This window comes from Setaria italica, chromosome II (assembly GCF_000263155.2).
Source record: "Setaria italica strain Yugu1 chromosome II, Setaria_italica_v2.0, whole genome shotgun sequence".
Classification (NCBI taxonomy): Eukaryota; Viridiplantae; Streptophyta; class Magnoliopsida; order Poales; family Poaceae; genus Setaria; species Setaria italica.
The window spans coordinates 28,700,027-28,719,821 of record NC_028451.1 but is presented as its reverse complement, the minus strand read 5'-3'; the positions used below and the strand labels follow the sequence as shown (position 1 = coordinate 28,719,821).

General features: G+C 46.5%; 2 protein-coding genes and 1 long non-coding RNA gene across 3 annotated transcripts; 1 reads left to right on the top strand and 2 right to left on the bottom strand.

Annotated features, from left to right (window-relative positions):
- Nucleotides 1-1,636: 1,636 nt before the first annotated feature.
- On the bottom strand, nucleotides 1,637-4,090 carry LOC101762912. Its single transcript, XM_012843482.2, has 2 exons — nucleotides 3,117-4,090; nucleotides 1,637-2,394 (listed from the first exon to the last, which is right to left on the bottom strand). Exon 1 carries the CDS (start codon nucleotides 3,786-3,788, stop codon nucleotides 3,132-3,134), a length of 657 nt encoding a protein of 218 aa, XP_012698936.1. The 5' UTR covers nucleotides 3,789-4,090; the 3' UTR covers nucleotides 1,637-2,394; nucleotides 3,117-3,131.
- Nucleotides 4,091-4,287: 197 nt separating this feature from the next.
- Nucleotides 4,288-7,781, top strand: LOC111256276. The gene is made up of 2 exons (XR_002676297.1): nucleotides 4,288-4,916; nucleotides 6,173-7,781. It is a non-coding gene; the product is annotated as an uncharacterized LOC111256276 (long non-coding RNA).
- A 439-nt stretch (nucleotides 7,782-8,220) lies between these two features.
- On the bottom strand, nucleotides 8,221-12,917 carry LOC101762508 (protein STRICTOSIDINE SYNTHASE-LIKE 10). The gene is made up of 3 exons (XM_004956639.3): nucleotides 12,576-12,917; nucleotides 12,161-12,433; nucleotides 8,221-8,847 (listed from the first exon to the last, which is right to left on the bottom strand). The coding sequence occupies exons 1-3, from the start codon at nucleotides 12,857-12,859 to the stop codon at nucleotides 8,316-8,318; spliced, it is 1,089 nt and encodes a 362-aa protein (XP_004956696.1). The 5' UTR covers nucleotides 12,860-12,917; the 3' UTR covers nucleotides 8,221-8,315.
- Between the last annotated feature and the right edge of the window lie 6,878 nt (nucleotides 12,918-19,795).

The window sequence follows — 19,795 nt, the reverse complement described above, 5'->3', positions numbered from 1 at the left end:
CGAATTCATTCGGTGCTCAAAGAGGCTAGCAACCACCATATACCACTAGGAATCTTTATGCGTTATTACAATGGATCCCTGTGCATTACGCTTGCATGGTCGTCTCGAGGATTTTTGTTGGTTTGTTGTTTTGATAGCTGGTGCTACGAACGCTAATGGGCTATGCAATTTCGTTTTTAATTCCTATAGTACTCTTTACATATTTATGTTTAATATTTGAAAGAAAGGCTACAACATATATAACAATGTAGATGACAAAAGGTACATATAGACATCAAAGAGGTTCTTCGTTAGGTTTCCATTTGCGATTTAGGGAGCATACATTCAACGCACATCATTGCGAAAACGACCTCAAACGGAGTAGGTACAGTAGTCCTAGAAAAGATAGATCAGTGATCCAAATCCTGGACAAAAAGAGAAGCTAGCTTTAGGCAGTGGAAGTCACATTAACTGAATGAATAATGTGGATCTAGTTCTCTCGTCTCCTTGATTTTTGAGTTAAATACATCAGCGGCCCTTCAACTTATCTCGAGATGCCACTTAGGTCCACGAACTCGCAAAATCAAAATTTGGCACCCCAAACTTGTTAAGATCCATACCCCTTCGATAGCCTTTTAGATTTGATGTGGCACGCCGACGTCACGCCACATAGATGCATATATACAAAAAAAAGCTCTTGATTTTTATCATCTTCTACGTCCGCATCCTCCTCCTCGTCTCCCTCCTCCTCCTCTCTCGCCGATAGTAATGGCGGCGCCGGTGGTGATGATGCCGCGTCCACAAGGGCGACGTGGCGTCGCCTCCTCCACATCCTCACCCGCACCAGGCCCTCAAAGCCCCAGCCCCTCCTCCTACCTCCCCCTCACCATTTGGAGGTCTTTTTTGCATATATTCATCCATGTGAAACCACGTCGGCATGTCACATCAGATTTTGACGGTTTGAAGTGCCAGATTTCGATTTTGCGAGTTCGTGGACCTAAGTGGCATTCCGAGACAAGTTAAAAGCTGCCGATGTATTTAACTCTTGACTTTTCAGGTGTTCGTTGAGGATCATAACACAAAGCTGAGGCAATCATAATTTAGTTGGTATTTAGTGTGCTGCAATTAAAAAAAGCGAATTTTTTCAGAGGTTAAATGAGGGAGGCAGGTCTCTTGCACAGGATATTGTTAGGTAACATATGAGGCTATGGATAAATGGGAATTAATGGGCGACTAAATTGAAATAGTTCAAAGCATCTAATTAGAGGGGGAAACTGCTGCAAACAGACCACATCAAATTATTACACAATGGAACCTGCTATCAGCGAAGAAATATCTTAATTAGGAGATGAAGGAAGGTGCAGAAGTAAAAAAGGCTGGTACAATCAGATACAAACTTCAAGGTCTGTAAACACATACAATCTGTAAAATATGCAAAGAGGCACACAAGTACAGGTACAAATAGAAATGCTCATCATCATGAAAATAACTTTGGAACCCCACGCACTATGAATCGACACTGTTTTAATAGACTACTATAAGGAACTGAGAGTAGATAGTTATGTTAACATTGACTGACCAAGGTTCACATTACGATAAAATTCCTGCTGGTTGACAACCTGCACACCCCTGAAAAAAGGCGAAACAAAAGGCAATGTAAAGGTCATTCGCTTGGCATCTCTCTTTTTTTTTTCCTTTTTGAGAAATAGAAAGAGGGAAAAATAGAGGTCACCAACAACAATCATGATGGTCTGAAACACCTAGCACAACAACACAATGCTACGGACCTTTGGAGTCAGCAGCGTGCCGAGGCTTCGATTTCTTCGCGACGCAAGAATGACGCCCCACGTAGGCGGCACGCGAACTTGCGGACACGCGGCAATCGACGCCTGCCGGCCAGCGCTCGACGGCGCGATTGGCAACCAGCGCAATGCTGAAGCCACGCGGCGAGCAAGGACGCGCCGAACGCCGGATGGTCCCCGATTCTTTAAGCGATATAACTACCTATATTCCAGCAGGTAGTCAGAACCATCTTACTGGACTGGAGCAGAACGTAGCAAGCCTTGTACAAGAAGTCCCAATGGCAATGGGAAACATAACCTCAAACAAGTTCATCACTATAGGCACGAGATTGCGAGCAAAGCGCAGTGGCCTGGCTCTCCATCAGCCCAAGTGCAGAAGTGCTTCCCTGCATTGCACGATGCTCTGCCAATTTGTCTCTACTCTTAAGCCTTCTCCAATGATTAGCTGCTAGGTAAACTGCCTGGGAGATGTCTGACCAACTGAAGAACCCTGGAGATCTCCAAATCCCCAGGATTTCCCAAATCAGCTTCTCGGATAAGCAATATCTGACATTGTTGGTGTTCTCAGGTCTCTATGGCCCTCCTTATCGATGTTATTTTTAGCTTCCATCATCTATTTGCAGAGATGAACCAAACAGAGTCAGATTTTGCCATTCTATTTGCAATGAATGTTAGCGTGATTCCAAAACATTTGCATTACATTTTTGGTCAAAAACACCACCCTAGTTCCATTTCTATCCCAGCTTTCATATATAGCCATACAGAACCCACACTATCTTATAAAATGGATGGGAGTCATTTCAAATGCAGTACATCAGACAGACAGAGAGAAACAAAGTTGCTTCACAGTCATGCCAGTCAGTCCAGGAAATGGAAACGTCCAATAACTAGTGTAAGATCTATCAGTCTAACAATTATTTGAACTAGTTAGTATCATCTAGTCCCAGGCTTGTCAGTTTCAGGGCAACCCAGAAGGAAAAATGTTACCTGAATGAAATAACAAAGTCAGCACTGATATAGTGATATTACACAATGCTCTACTACTAACATTGCACTGCATCAATGAAGATGAATGGTGAAATGCTCATGGCTAGCTAGTTTTCTTGTGCCAAACTAACAAAATGCAAACCATTTGCACATGTTCAATATGTTTGTAGGTCGCTTCAATATTTCCCAGGGTAACGAATGCATCCCGACATTAACATAAAATATTAGACAGCTCCTGTCCAATATATGGTGCATAGAAACCACTTACAGAACACATTGATTATGCAGACATTGTCTAGACAAAAATTGAAGTCAAGGACTGATTGGTACAACGGAATGCTTACTGACCGCGAACTAGGGAGGTTAGAAGATGCCGCGGTTGCGAGCAAGCGCGAGGAGGTCCTCAGCAGCGGTGGGTGGAGCAGGATTTGTGGGGATCATGAGCACAGCCCTATAGAGAGGGTCGACAATGCTGCTGGTGTTGGTGCTGGTGCTACGATTGTCAGGGCTCTGGTTCGGGCTCGGTGTTGGAGTCCTGATCCTGGCGCCTCTCACCTTCCTGGTGCAAACCCGAGGCTTCCGCGGCTTGGAGACCGTCAGCGCCTGATCCTCCTTGTCCTCCGAAGAGGGAACGGAAGGGGAAGGCTGGGTGAACGGGAGGGAGCACATGGTGATGGCATCTTCCTCCTCCTCTTGTACCCCTTGGCCCTGCTGGCTCTGTTGACTCTGCTGGCCCTGAGTAAGAGGAGGGGTACTGAACACCTCGGCCTCTTCCTCCCCGCCGCCGCCGCCGCCGAGGAAGGGGGCGCGGGCGAGGAGGTCCTCCTGCGAGGCGGAGATGTCGCCGCACTCCACCTCCACCTCCTTCCCCAGTCGTAATACCCTCTCAGCCGCAGCCGCATCCGGAGCAGAGGCGGCGCCAGAACCAGGGCCGGAGGCAAAGGCGGCCATGCCGCCAAGGCACCAGCGGAAGAAAGTTGGGAGATTGGAACCAGAGGGAGCCGCCCTCATGCCATCCATGAATTCGCCATCCCTACCGGCTTTGGCGGTGGCGGCGGCTAGGGTTTGGTTTGGTGGGATGGGGCAGGGGCAGGGGCGCCTACGGGACGGAGGTAGGGCGGACCGGCCGGTCCGCCGGGCAATGTGCGGCGCGAGGAGGATGCGTTGCAGGCTTGCAGCGGGGGGCCGGGGCAAGGAGCCACGGAGGTGGGCAGGTGGCGAGTGGCGAGTGGCGGCGTCGGCGTCGGCGTCGGCGGCGAGGATCCGTTGTCCTGCTCTCTGTCCCGCCGGCTCGTGCGATTCACTCACAGTCACAGCACGGGCCGCTTCGAGGCGTGGAAAACCCTCCTGGCCCGAAATTACCTGGGCTGGGCCTTTCTCATTCTGTTTTGGTGTTTGCTTTCGATGTTGAGCTGGCGGCTCAGCCAGCCCATGTAGTAGCACAGCCTCCGAATAAACTAGTAGAGATGTGAAGACCATTCAATGATGTGAAAACTCAAACAAAACTCTAGTGCAAAACCTCTTGAAGCAGACGGAAAACCCAATTTGCTACGAGACACCGAAAGTGATCTCCCGTCCCCACCCCTCTCTCCGACTCCCTCTCCTCCTCACTCCCTAGGCATGGCGGCGCCCCTCACCGGCCCTCTACCGCCCCTCCCGTCCCCCTTCCGCGCGCCCCTCACCGGCAGCAGTGAGGAGCGGCGGCAGGGTGACGTGCGGGGGCGGCGCACGGGCCAGGGCGCGGTGGGGCGCAGCGCGGGGGCAAGGCGTCCCTCCCCAAGTACGCCGCTCTGCTGGCGCCGCCGGATTTCGCCGCGCGCCGCCCCTCTCGGGCCTCGGCGCCATCCGTCCCGTCACGCCGCCCCTCCCGGCCGTCATCGTGGGTCCCCTCCCGTGCTGCTACCGGTTGTTGCACGGTGGCGGAGCGCAGCCGCGTGGTCCCGCAGGTGCTGTGGCTGGCCTAGGCGTGGCACGTAGGACTATGGCAGCGGTGGCAGATTGGAGCGTGACGCACTCGCCTTCCTCGACCTCTTCCGTAGCCGTCGCCCTGTGGCCAGCGTTATCGAGGTGCCGGGACGACGCTGGATTCTTCTGTTATGGTGCTCCACTCCTACTCCCTTCTGCAATGGATTAGGCCGCAGCCTGCAGGTAATGACTTTTAGCCCCTTCCACAGTTTGATCTTCTACAGATTGGACAATAGGGTGATGGTTTCGTTGTTTTTTGATTCTGAACTCATAGACGGGAAACTTCTCCGAGATGCAGTATCTCTGATTACCTCTTTAATTTGAGTTGCTGTATGGTTTGTGGAGGAGCCCTCGAATTTCTGGAACGGTTCCTGCTAGATTTGAGACAATCTACTATGCAATCTTCTTTGTCTCAAATTTTAGGATGCCTTGGAATTTGCATTAGCCATTAACCTGCAGGCTTCGTTTTGGGTCAATAATTTAGCACCCTCTGCTGTTCATGTCAAAAAATATTAAAGAGCATTGTAGCTATAACTTCATGGGGTAACATGGAAATTAGGTACACATCGCCACATCGGCCTTTCCTTTGCTGTAAGACAGGTACTGATGTCTTCATATTAGCACATTGCATTTTCCAGATTGAAGAGTAATTAAATTGGAGCTGGTTAGATATCTGCAATTTCGAAGAGATAGCATGTTAACCAACTACTAAGGCTACTAAGTGTATAGTATAGCTCACCGCATTAGAGAGCTCTTTTTTCCTTGTGTCCACTTACCCCTGAAAATATCCTTACATCGTGATTCGTTTCTTCTACTTGCCAAATTTGTGTTCTTAAAGGGATGTCATGATGGTGACTACCTGCAGGCATGCAACCTAAAAATACAGATTTTGGCTTAGAACATCACTGTTGAGCATTGTACTGCAAAAGTAGATGCTGCGTACACTTAGCTCAGAAAATGTCCTTAGATTGTGATTTGTTTCTTTTAGGTGCCAAATTTGTGTTTCTAAATCGATATCATGATGATGATTACCTATAAGCATGCAATAAAAATATAAATTTCTGGCATAACACATCACTGTTGAGCATTGTGCTGCAAACGAGACGTTTCCAACAGTAACATTGAACTAAAAATTTTCTGATAGTGATGAATAGGCATGAGAACAATATGGATGGGATTATCGTGAAGAAAACTGTCTTCAACATTTAGGAACAAATGGATTTTTAGTAGTGATCATTAGATATGTGATTTTTTTAATGGAAGGGACCATTTGTGGTATTGTGGGTTTTATTTGCTCATTTTAGTGTACATGTATTTATAATGCAAATTGCCCCATCTGTAATTCTGTACTTTGAGAGCCCTGTGTGCCTTTATGGTTTTACTGTTTCAGTGCTGTAAGCCATTATTATTGACTCAGAACGGATTCGATCATTCATCAGGGTATCAGGCGTTGCACCTGAAGTGCTGATACTTGCCTCAATCAGATTGTTGCCTGAATGTGGTCTACCTGATCATCATATTTGTCATGTGATCTTAGAGTATGTATTTTCCTTAGCTTATGCCCATCTTTATACTGTTTTACTTCTTCTGAAATCCTACAGCGGGTTTAGCCTGCACAATGGTCAGACCAACATCTTTTTCTTTCATAGGAGTATATATAGAATACATGGGATCGGAGTACTTTGTTGTTATTAATGCTTCCTGTAGTTTACAGGTTCCATCCAAGGAATGCAATGTGTTTTGATGGATTGGATAAAGGAAGACATGTTTTGTGGGCTCCCACAATTGCATCAAATGCCTTTTGTCATTATATGCATCAGGATAAATTATGCCTGCTTCAATTAAGGATTCATTGGAACCCTCCTCGCGAAAATGGTTCCTGTAAAGCAAACTAAGAGCGGGGAAGGAACTAGGGCAGGCATAAGCTCACCAATTAGGATGCGTGATTGATTTCTTTAATAGATATGAAATGAAGATGCCTTGAATGAACCCAAGCAATCAAGCTTCAATTGATTTTGCCATCCAATTCAAGTAATCAGTATGTGATGGTTGAACTATAAATTATTTGGTACGTTAGAAATCATTTGAATACCGGTTCATAGGTTCCGGGTAGCAATCATTAATTATATGCAGTAACTTATTTTGGTTTCCTTATTTGTGACCCATCTGAAATGCTTTGTTTTTTTTATAAGACTGCCTTCATTTATCTGTTGATATACGTTTCTTTCATTAATTCATTTGTTAGGTTCAGTCTGTAACATCATTGTTGGATGATCTGTTATGTTTTCATTCACTAATCTTCTCATTTTTCCAGCGTTGGGTACTCCTGCTCTGCACTGTTCTTCGACCATATATTATTGATTTCGGAATCAAATTACTACAAGAGTATGGTATTTGATAAATTATTGCATTTCGAAGTTAGTTCAAATTGTACTGAACAGATTTGTCGATTGATATCAATAGGTAGGTTCTCGATCAGTTATAGACACCATATCAGGAGATAAATTGATGATATTTCGTACTCCTATTTAATATCAGCTGGTGAGTTGTCCATTTCGAGGCCCACCAACAGGTACCTTCCTTCCAACACATGTAAACCCATCCTCTTAGAATATGTAGGTTGACATTTCTAAGATTAGTTTCCTGCCAGTTCGTGGGTCAAATATGCATTCTTTCTCTCTAAGAATGCCATCATCTGCCTCCCATAACAAAATTTTTCATTTTCAATACATGCTTAATGCTTCCACTTTGCAGGGAGCTAGAGTTAACACCTGAGATTGTCTCATGGACCCTTCCTGCAATTGCAAAGCCTGCTGCACTGGTGGCCCAGCTTGCACTGCTTCTTCATCGTTTTCCTCTTTACATCTTTGGTCTTGGGTCATATATTGCTCCTTCAGCTTTATTTCTTCTTTCAGTTATTTTGTATTTGTTTCAACTGTTTTACCGCTTTGATAGCTTCTATTGCTTGGCCTTTGGGGTGCCAATGCCCTGTTATGATCTTCACTTCCTGGAATTAACAAATAATATTTATACTCATGATATTTTATTTATCAATTTCCAAATATTTTCTGGTGTTTAAGACTGGTATCGATGGCCTCAAGAAAATTATAAGAACCAATAGTACTGCAAAAACAACACCAAAACATTTTAAAAAACACGTATTGACAAAACAATTTGTGTTATACGTTCCCTCTTCCTCACGCGTCTTTGTTTATAAATAATCAGCATGCGTTGTATGTTTCCTCTTTCTCACGCGCCACTCTGACGGCCACCGGCGCGTGAAACCAAAGCGGGCGCAGCGGAGCGCGCCCCCCTTTCCTACCCCTCCGCTCCCAAAGAGAAAAATGCACTCTCGTTTTTCAAGGATTGTTTTCCGAGGAGTTAAACAATTTCAAAATTTAATTAAATTTGTACTAAAAATACGAACATTTATGTTTTAAATAGATTTAGTATGAAAATCTATTTTATATTAATCTAATGACTATTATTTTATATAAATTTAGATAAAATTGAAATTGTTTGACTCATCGGAAACGAGAGTCTGCATTCTTCTTGGACGGAGGTCTTACATACACAGCAAGCTTACAACGAACGACGACCGCTGCTGGAGAGGCCGCCTGCCTTGAAGAGGCCAACGTAGGGCGTGTCGACGGAGCCGATCCAGAGTGCGCCGCCGGGCCGCTCCACGACCTCGCTGACGGTGGCGTTCCCGAGCCCGCGCAGCGCCTCGACCACGCCGCCGTCCGCCGCGCGGACCCTGACGGCGGCCACGGACCGGGGCGTCGTGCCCTCTGCCATCCACGACTTGTCCCGGTTCAGCCCCACCCAGTAGTAGCCGTTGTCCCCGCCGGCGTCGGAGAGCCGCACGTTGTCGGGGTACCCCGGCAGGTCGGCGAAGTGCTCGGTGGTGCCCGCTCGTGGCCCGCTCAGCCAGTGGCGGAGCAGGCGGCAGCGCGCGGTCTCGGCCAACACGAGGTGCGTGCCGTCCGCGCTCACCGCCACGCCGTTGGGGAAGGACAGGCCGGACGCCAGCACGGCGGCGACGCCCGTGGCCGGGTCGTACCGCAGCAGCCGCCCCGTCGCGTCGCCGGTCAGGACGATCGTCAAGTAGTCGCTGCACAAATGATTTTAACTAGTCATCAATCGTTGCACGGACAACAAAGCACATAACAATGTGCATAAACCTTGTACGGGCTATACTGTTAGTTTCTATGCTCCCAATCAAACAAATTAAATGCGGTGACGATCGGATTTCAGCGTAAAGCCGTGCCGTGCGTACAACAAATGTTTCCAGGCAATAGCATGTGTGCACTATGAAGTGCAGCTAGCGATGGAATTCGGATTGGATTTGCATGGAATCGGATCCGAATAGCACGTTTTACCACATTTTAAGTTGAATGCAAATTCGGATGTTCTCGAATACGAATACAAAACAAATGTTTCAGATTTGGATATCTATCGGATATTTACTCGATTTGAAGATAACATTTACCTATTTTATTTATTGATAATTTTTAAATAGCAAAATCATTATACAAGTAGAGACTAAAGTATGAGCATGTAACAAGTACAGACAAAGCTTGCTCATGAAAATATTACATTAATTAATAATTATTCAAAATAGTGCACTTTATGAAAAAAAATTAATCTATGGATAAACATATTTCAATAAATACCTAAACATTTATCAATAAATAAGAAAAACTATATAAAAATGTTTTTATTAATAAATAGATAAAATAGTTTTTAAAATAAAATTTAATATTCATATATATTTATTATTAAATTTAATGATATTGGTCATTAAGATTAGAGATAAATTTTAAATAGTTTTATGGATACAATATTATTAATAGTAAAATTAATATCATTAATTATTAGTTATAAAGATTACTTCCGAATAGTTTTGATGATAGTTCAAATTAACATCATTTATCATTAGTTATAGAGATAACTAATAATTTAATATGATTGGATACGGAATGTGTCGGATATTGTCGAACGTGAATGTGGAATTGGATAGAAAACATTAAGAAAAACGAATTCGGATGTATCCATTTTAATATTATATTAAATTATATAAATACGGATATCATTTTGTGATTTTAGCGGATACGGATATTGGATAAATTCGGATATCCTAAATGCAGCAGTGGCGCGTCCATGTGACGGGGACACGGGGCTCAGGTGAGTAACAGCGAGAGCCGTTAATGCGCCTCGTACGGCGGAGGCCTAGAAGTGTCACCGGGACGAGTGTGACCTCCCGGTTTGTTTCAGCTCGTCAGACCCATTTGCACAGCCTACCGTATGGAAACACTTGTCAATAACTCCTGACAGATGCAAAGAGGCTCCGCCTTCGCCCGAGAATGGACACGAGGATGGTACAAATGCAGGCAGGCCAACAATGCAAAGTTGGATCGCATTGTTTACATTTACACATAAATACTAATACTATAACTGGCACTAACCCTCAAATTTTCATAGCATTAAGTATGGTACCATGTAGGTAAAAAGTTGAGCATTAAGTATGATACCATGTAGGCAAAAAGTTGAGATGGCAAGAGAGTCAATGAGTGTTGACACGATCAGATCTCGTACAATATATGGTGCTGACACGATCTCCGACGAAGAATAGGAGAGAGGAGGAAAAATTTATTACAGCCCCGTGTCAAGAAATCATAGGTTGGAGGTGTAGTTTTTAGAGCTGATGTCTAGATGATAAAATTGATACTTCTTATGGACATTGTGGGTTGGGACTGGTTTAACTAATTAAAAGCAGAAACGAAGGTAGTAATTATTTTTCACTAAAAATAAGATAAAACGATGTAAGAAAGCAAGAAAGACAACCCATCCATTCCTGGTTGGAGGAAGGAACCAGGGAGAATAACATCATGCATAAGCTGAGTAGTACTCCGTACTCCACTGTTGAATGCAGCGGCAGTACCACGTGTCGACGCCCCGTGCGACGTGACACGGAGGCCCGGTGAAAGCGGTGAAAGGGAAGCGCCGTAAAATGCCACGCCTACCGCTGAACCCCACGTGTCACCGCCCCCTGATTCACCTTTTACGAACTCAGGCCCACATGGACAGCCTAGCCAGTGTGGCAGTGTCAGCCGCATGCAAGTCAATGAGTTCGTACAGGCTCGTCGGGATGACGACTCCGCTGCGGAGACGATGATCCGGATGCAGAGCGCATCGTGTTCACAAGAACTGTTCAAGTGACCACCACTACGAGCACGATTGGATGGAGCACGCGAGACGTGGATGAATGATCGGCATGTGGCAATAGTGTGGCACAGCCTCTCTAATCGTTTCACTCCCACCGGAAAAGAATGCAACTTTTGTTTCCGATAAGTCAACTAATTTGAAATTTATACAATTTGATCCAATTTATACAAAATACTAATATTTATGGTACAAAATAAATATTAATAGATTAATATGTATTTTCATACTAAACTATTTGGAGGCATGAATGTTAGTAATTTTATATAAATTTGATTAAATTTAAAATTATTTGACTCCTCGATAAGTGAGAATTGCATTTTTTTTTGAGATGGAGAGGTAGTACATTCGAGCCCAGACATACAAGACTGTTCATGCATGTCCTGTCCTCCCAATATTCCATCTCACCCAACAATTGTTACCGTGCTCGCAGAGTTTCAAATGTTAACACTGATATAGTGATATTTGACCATGCGGGGTTGTTTTTGTTTGGTGCTTTCAATTTTTTATAATACGATTTAGTACTATCTGTTTGGAAATATGGACTAAACATCTTTTTGGGAAAAAAAAACGGGTGGTGCAAATTGCTATGGTATAGTAAAAAAGGTGGCCTAAGTAAAAGAAAACGGAGCTGTGTTAGTAGTATAACAGAAGCATTTTGTTTTAGCTGAGCCAGAACATATAATGATCAAACTAGGACCAAACAGTAAAAAAAGTGCCTTAAAACTGTACGTAGAACTAATTTATACTTAAAATCAATGCACAATAGTACTGTACTTCAAATAAATGCACAAAGATCGATATAACGCTAGGTATGCATGCGCGTTAGCAGCAAATGATGTTTTTTTTCTATATCAAACTTGCAAAAGAAAAATACACAGACACTAGACTTCTCGTACACATATACTTGCATTGCAGACTTTACAGGATTCGACCGCTTTACCATTAGCGCATCAAGTGTGGATGTACCGTACAAACTACCGTTGACGTACGCACGTACCATCCACGTTATTACGAAACGACACGTCGGCACGAGAATCAACGCCTACCACCTCTACGCATGCCTTCGAATTTACCACTGCTTTACGATCGATCGGTAGTACTAAGCAAACCAAAGATACACGTACGGCACGTATATGGGCGTATATAACAAAACATATACGGCGCGAGATCAATTTTTCGCGATACAGAAACGCACGTACCTCCGCTGGAACGTGGCGCTGCTGTCCGTGAAGTAGACGTGTCCGGTGTCCTGGTCGACGTCGACGCCGTTGACGAAGTTGAGCGGCGCGCCGCCGGCCTCCGTGGCCACCGCCTCCGCCTGGCCGCCGCGGCGCCCCACGCGCATCAGCCCCAGGTACGCGTCCGCGTAGTAGAGGTCGCCGGACTGCCGGTGGAACTGCAGGCCCAGCGGCCGCCCGCACGCGCTCTCCGGCACCACCAGCCGCTTCTTCGCCGCGCACGCCGCCACCGTCCTGCACACAGGTAGCAGCAGCACGATCAGAAGCTGATCAGCGATGGCGCGTGCGCCGCCGTGGGTGCACGAACGACGCCGAGGGGATCGGATCGGAGTGCAAGCTGCTGCTGCGGCGGCAAGCCGGTGGCGTGCGCGCATACTCGTGCTTGTGGTTGTGGGCGAACTCGGTCCAGCCTCGCAGGGGGCCGCGCCAGCGGAGGACGCGGCCGTTGGAGACGCCGGTGTATGGCCCGTTGCCGCGGTGGTCGAAGGCGAGGCTCTCCGGCCCGAACGCCGGCCGGCCGAGGCGCACGGGCAGGACCCGCTGGCCGACGTAGACGGACTCCATCTCCACGTGGCTCGTGGCCATGGACGGAAGCAGGTGGGCAAGGAGCAGCAGGAGCAGCAAGGTGGCGGGAGAACGACATTTGGCGGCGGACTCCATGGTCTTGGGAGCAGCTCGCTGTTGGTGTGTGTCTTTTCTCTGAGTGGCCGGACAGTGTAAGGACGTGCGTTTTATAGAGGTTGTCAGGCCGTTCATGAATCATGACCACCCGGGCAGGTGGAAAGATAAGAGCAAGAAGGACCGGCCTGGTTCGTGGCCATTTTTGCCTGGCATAGCTTGCTGCCTTGCTGGATGGCATACTTTCTTTTTGGCAACGATATAAGTACTATTATTAGTGATAAAAGTACATGGCCTACGTGACCAATATCGGCTGAGGGGCGAAGAAAACTGAGCCAAATCAAGTAATGCTCCCAATTCCAAGAGTAGGTGTTGTATTAGTTGTTTATTACGACTTTCCCGTACAAGAATTTCACTAAGATCCCGTTTGAATCCCTTCATTTTGAAGGAATTGGAATCTACCTAATGAAGTATGCTATTTATTTTGTAATATGGTATTCTACAACTTTCCAAAGTTTAGATATAAGACTATCTTAAATTCATAGGGGTGGGAGATGGAAATTGATACTATAGATCATCATGCTATGTTTCTAATGTGCAACTTATAGCACGTTCTTCGACTCGTTCCCTATAGTAGAAGTGCAGCACATAAGTATCTCTCCCATATGGCCAATAATAATATACAAATATATTCCACATTCAACAATATTAGCTTAATTAATTTGTGTCTAAACTATGATTATTAGAATTGAATTCAATTCCAAGGGACCTAACAGATGTGTCATATAGTAAGAACATCAGAAAAATCAAAGATGTTTGATTATACCAACATTGCTGTGTAGCAGAGACATCTCTACACCTAACTAGTTTACTGCAACCGATACTGGTAGAGAAACGACTTTCGATCCTTGGACAAAAATTTCAAAACGAATCGGACCCGGGACTAAAGAGGCATTAGTCCCGGGTCTAAATTTCGTAGTCCCTCAGAGCCTTTTTAGTCCCTATTGGTGGTTCCAAACAAGACAAAAGTAAAACTTTTAATCCTGATTGGAGCCACCAACCAGGACTAAATGACTAAATGAATTAGTCCGGGTTGGTGGCTCCAACCGGGATAGAAATGACCCCTTTTAGTCCCTGTTGGAGTCATCAACCGGGACCAAATTCACGTACGGCCTTTAATTCTCTCCGACTCTATCTCTCTCCCTTATCCTTACTCGATCTGCTCCTCTTCCTCCTCCTCCCTCTGCTCCCTTCCTCCCTCTAGCTCCTCCCCAGGCTCCCCTTCCCTCTGCTCCCTCCCTTCCTCCTCCCTCTAGCTCCTCCCCGGCCTCCCACCGCAGCCCAGCGAGGCGCGGCGGCCCTGCGTGACGCGGGAGGCCAGCGAGTGTGAGACCGGCGCGGCATAGGCAGCCCGGCGAGGCCACCACCGTGGCGCGGCGCAGAGCAGCTAGGCGAGCCGCGGGCGGGTAAGATTGACGAGCAGTGAATGATTATTTGTTTGCAAATGATTTGTTTGTGATTTTTGTTGGTGAATCCACCGCGTGTTGTGAATCAAATCGAACTCATGTGTTGTGAATAAGATCTTGTGCGAATGGATTGGTTGTGTTCTTACTTGTGTCATGGTCATTGTGAGATGAGCATGTTTGTTGCTCTTGATTTGATTGTCTATGTGCTAGAGTTGGAGCTCAAGGAGGTGGTACAATGGTCGAGGTAGAGCTGCAGAGGGCAGCGGGGGCGAGCAGGCAAGACCCGACCTCATCCTGTGGTTTATTTGTGCCTCCTGCAACGGTAGTACTAAGTGGACCTGAAACACCCGGGACTGGCGGTGGAGCATAACAACCACCAAAAGGAGGTTCCTAACCCACCGCAACAACATCTTTATGACATCTTTGCAAAAAATGAAGCATTGCTCTCTCCCACTTGTCTTGTTCTAGGAAATCCACCAGCGTGGAAGCTGAGAGCCCGAGTATGAAGTCTGGGGCTGATGACAGCAGCCGCTCAGACTAGGAAGTCGTCCCGAAGTTTGCAGTTCCGCCGCCGGAGGATCAGCCCGCACCCAAAGTCGCTCTAGGTGCGGTGTCCCTTTTAGCAACACTTATGCATGATGTCTTGTCATTACTTGACATTTCTACAGTGCCAGCTCCCAAGCTGCCAAAGGCCGAGCCCATCGTGGAGAGTACCTACACGGTGGTAATGGAGTTGGTAGGCCTGATGCTGAATCCGGATGCCGAGTCGGAGCCAGAGGCCGAGGTGGAGGTGGCGGCCACTGATGAAGTCGGGGTCGCACTTGTAGCCCCCGAGCCAGAAGTCGATGTTGAGGCTGCTGGGGCATTACAAGTGTTAGCCGTTGTCCCGCCGTCTGAGGCAGGGCCGTCGACTAGTCACGAGGTGGCCTCCTCCTTGCCTTCAGAGGCTGGTTCATTGACTAGCCAGGTGTTGGTCCCTCTCGGTGCCCCAGATGCTGAGGAGCACGAGGAGTATGATGGTACTCTACCTCCTCCCGTGGTGAACCTAGAGAAAATCCAGTTGATTGCTGACCCCCTGGCCACCGTGGACTTTGAGGCCACGCTGATGGATATGTATCGCCAAGTAGGCGAGTATACACAGGTAAGTTTTACTTATGTCTTAATCTTCATCTTGAAATTGGTACTCAGTGCTTACATGAGTACTTTGCTCTGTGTTGTAGAAACTGATCCAGCGCCCCTGCGAGAAATCGAAGTATATCCAAGGGTATGGAGACACCATCCTACAGGTCGAGGCGCTGGAGAAGAAACTAGCTAAGGAGAGGCAGTACTACTCCCGGCTTCTTATGAAGTATGACGGCTAGGCAGCCGAGTACCGGAACCTTGTACAGAAAGATGATGAAGAAAAGGACCGGCTCTAAAAACTCAACAAAGGCCTGAGGAACTGAAATGAATGTAGGCTATTATCCTTTATTGTCCCTGAGTACTCGTTTAGCCTTAGCAGTACTGACTTGTTCCATGCCTTTGTGCTTGCAAAGCTCACCAAGGAGAATAACGATCTCTAGGGTCGTGCGATGGACTGACAAAACTCGTATTACCGAGTTACTGATGAAAATGACAAGCTGAAATTGAAGTACGAGACCTTGGAGCACAAGCTCCAGAAGGTGAAGAAGCTGCGCGTCGACGGAAAAGTCCAACTTGTTGACTTAATGACGAGACTCCGAGCGCAGGAGGCTGAGTTGGCGGCAAAAGATCTTGCTCTCAAAGAGTTAACAGAAGTCGGTCAGCCCATTGCTGAAATGGTGGAGGCCCATAGGAAGGTGTAGAGCCCCGTCCCTTGGCCGTAATACTCTGGGAAGTACCAGATTAGATCACCGGCTACGTCTAGAAGGCTGCAGAGTCTGTCTCGAAACAGTTGCTGGCCATGGTGAAGTTGTTCTACCCGCAAGCCGACTTGGCTCTTGTGGCAAAAGGCATCGCCGAGGATTGTTCTGATGAGCAGCTCTAGCAGTATCTGGAGGAGATGGCTCCTGTTGCCAAGGAAGTATTCGGTCAAATAGACCTTGAGTAGCTGCAAAAATAGTTGTTGTAACATAAATAAGTTATGTCTATGAAATGTAATTTATTTGAAGTCTTGTCGCAATTTTTGACTTGTTTGAATCTTTTCGGTTTAGTGCATCTCACGGACTACCCTAATAATTGCTCGTGCAGTAGTCGTGAGTGTCTGCGCACAAGGCTACTCTTGTGAGCCTCTTCAGATACACTGTGTAGAGTATCTTTAGGATGTAACTCATTTTTGCGGAGTGTCAATACTCGTGAATCTGGAACGTCAAACTCTTCAGGCGAGTAGACTCTTCTGGACTTCATGAACGGGAGCCTACCTTTACAACCTCTCTAGGTTGTTCAGGTGTTGTGCTCCGAAGGCCTGGAACTGTAGACTTGTTATTACAAGTTGCGACTACATAGATTTGTCTAGGTGAGGTCTTGGGTAGTATAGATGACTCCCAAGTAGCTTGACGACTTTTTTTTTTGCGAAAACCGTCGATGGACAAATTTTTGTCCAAAGAGCTGACAAGCACAAGATTGTGTGTGTAGGCTTGCTTTGTGCAAGTTGCTGCTATCAAACGATTTGAATAACCTGAAAGATATGTGTGCAGACTTGTGAATACAAGCTGCGAGTCAGTAAACATTGCTTTTTCCAAGCTAGATGTGTGTAGAGACTAGTCTTTTGCGACAAAAATAACTTTGCTTTATTGAATTGTAACTATACAACTGAGGGCGATGGTCAATTTACATAAGTATGTAAACTATGGTAGAATCGACACAAGTGTTCAATGTTCCACGAGCTGTCAACTTCTTCACTGGTGAGAGTTTGGAGCCTATACGGCCTAGGTCCAGTGACCTTGGAGACGATGTAAGGACCTTCCCAAAACGAGTTTAGCTTGTGCAGCCCCTTGGTGTCTTGAATACGCTTGAGGACCATTTCACCTGTATTGAACGAACGCTTCTTGACGTTGCGAGCATGATATCAGCGAATTCCTTGAAGGTATCTTGCTGAGTGGACAAGCGCTGCACATCGAGTTTCTTCGAGGCTGTCTAAGTCTAGACGCCTTGTTTCTTCAGCTCGCACCTTACTCGTACTGCTTGACTACTATAGATTTCCACATGACGTCGACGGGGAGAACAGTTTCTGATCCGTAGTCCAGAAAGTAGGGTGAGTACCCTGTAGGCTTGCACGACTGTGTGAGAAGCCCCCAAAGGACATTGGGTAGCTCCTTGGGCCACTTGCCTCCTTTGGTGTTGCCAATATCGTGTAGTGTCTTCTTGAGAGCTTCCAGTACCATTCCGTTGGTGCGCTCAACCTGGCCGTTGGCTCGCGGATGAGCGATAGAGACGTACCGAACGTCAATCCCGCTATTCTCGCAGTACTTCCAGAACTCGTGCTTGTTGAAATTTGAGCTCAGATTTGTGATGATGCGATTGGGAAAGCCATAGCGATGGACGATCTCGTCAAGGAAGTCAAGTACCTTGTCTGCCTTGGGGCAGGTGTTGACGCAAAAAATCAGACAGTAGTCCTGACTCCTGCGTCGAGCACACAACCCGGGAGAATCTGCTTAGCTCCTGTTCGGGTTATCGCCCTGGTGCGGTTCACGCAACTTGCCAGTCAATTTGACCTGTTGATTGACAAGGAAGAAAAGATATCAAATTCTAGAGATTTGATCGGCTGAAGTTCCGATCTATTCTAAAAGATGTATCAGCGGATTAGCCGATTTGATAAAAGGATGACCGGCTATGAAACAACTGATAATCATGTAGCAAATGTAAGAGAAACTACTAGAGTAACCTAAATAATGCTACTGAGACAACACCTGAGACAAATCTAATCGGTTGTATGATGATAAAAAGTGTATTGATATAGCCGACAGTTCGTACCTCAAGCTGGATAACTGGTGATAAGAACTAAAATAACAGGCAAAACCTATAATTCTAGCTAATATCGATAACTAGTGAATAAATCTAAACCAAATAACAACGATGCAACCGAAGTTAAAGCTTAGATATTACTCGAAACGCGGAACTTACAAATGGGCTGAAGATCACGTTGATGCAGCCCTGCCAACTCGCACGAACTCGTGAAAAGAAAAGGATTTGGCAAAGTTGCCGACTTGAAAATAAAGTTGCGTGGAAAAGTAGATTTGTATTGATGTTTTGTTGATTGTTTTACAAGCCTCACGAGGCACTTATTTATACCCTGTTACAACTCGTTTCATAACCGACTACGATTCTATCTCTTTTTCAAAATAACAAATATTTACATACGGATACCACTCTCATCGAAGTCGAACACCATCCAATCCTTTATGGGCCAACCCTATCTTCATCTTGTTACCGCCTTGGCCCATTCAGGCCCATATCGACCGAGCTGTTCTAGCTCCCAATCGGCCAGTCCCCATCGACCTCATCGGCTAATCGGCCGAAACACTGTAGCTTTATCGGCCGATTTCTCTAGCTACAGCCTCTTGTTCAACCGCATCGGCCACTTTCTTCTCTTCTTGACGCCGACCCTGACACGTGTCAAAAACTGACGTCAACAACAGGTTACTGGTTTCACCTCAATCCACTTGGTGAACTTGTCGATCGCCACGAGTACTCGGTTGAAGCCACTGGGCACCGTAGGCAGAGGGATAATCATGTCTAGCTCCCAGCATGCGAATGGTCAAGAGGGTGGCATGGTGATCAGCTTGTAGGAAGGGACGTGTTGCTGTTTGGCAAAGAATTGACAACCGTGGCACCGGCGGACTAGTTCTTCAGCGTCAGCAAGAGCTGTAGGCTAGTAGAATTCCGCTCTAAAAGCTTTGCCCACGATCGTTCTGGATGATGCGTGGTTGCCACAGATGCCCTTGTGGATCTCCTCCAGTATGTCCTTGCCATCTTGTCATGAGATGCACTTCATGAGTACTCCTTACCGTAGACCGATTCGCATGATGGTTCAAGCGCCAGCTCGTGGGAACCAGTCCGCGTGGTGGGAGAAGTCGAGTTGTACTCGGACTCATCCCTTGGGCTTCGGAAGAGGTTGAATATTTCGTTGAATGTTTCAACGAAATCCTCCAAAGCTTCGCGATGGAGGTTAATGTTGTAGTGCTTCCCCTCCGGGGTCGACGTAATGTGGTGGTGGAAGTTTCCAGCGCCGTTCGCGATGCAGACCCAGGAGCCGAAGACGAACGTCGCGCCTTCTTCGAACGCGACGGTGGGCTTGATGATGAGTGGAGCCATCGAGTTCACCAGTGTATCTTTGGCGAGATCCCCTACCTAGCGCCAGTTGTTGGTATTTAGACTCGGCAACCTACCGAGGGGTATCCGAGGTAGTGTTTTGTGCGTGGGGCTCGCCAAAGACCAGGATCTAGAAGGTGAACTCGAACACACGATTTAGATAGGTTCGGGCCACTTATGTCTCGTAATACCCTACGTATTGTGTGTTAGTTGGATTGTATGGATTGATGTTGTTTGGATGGGA

Coding starts and splice junctions, on each gene's coding strand:
- LOC101762508 (XM_004956639.3), bottom strand. CDS start 12,859: ATGGAGTCCGCCGCCAAATGTCGTTCTCCCGCCACCTTGCTGCTCCTG. Junction 12,434..12,575: donor GCCCACAACCACAAGCACGA/GTATGCGCGCAC, acceptor ACCTGTGTGCAG/GACGGTGGCGGCGTGCGCGG. Junction 8,848..12,160: donor AGCGCCACGTTCCAGCGGAG/GTACGTGCGTTT, acceptor TCATTTGTGCAG/CGACTACTTGACGATCGTCC.
- LOC101762912 (XM_012843482.2), bottom strand. CDS start 3,788: ATGGATGGCATGAGGGCGGCTCCCTCTGGTTCCAATCTCCCAACTTTC.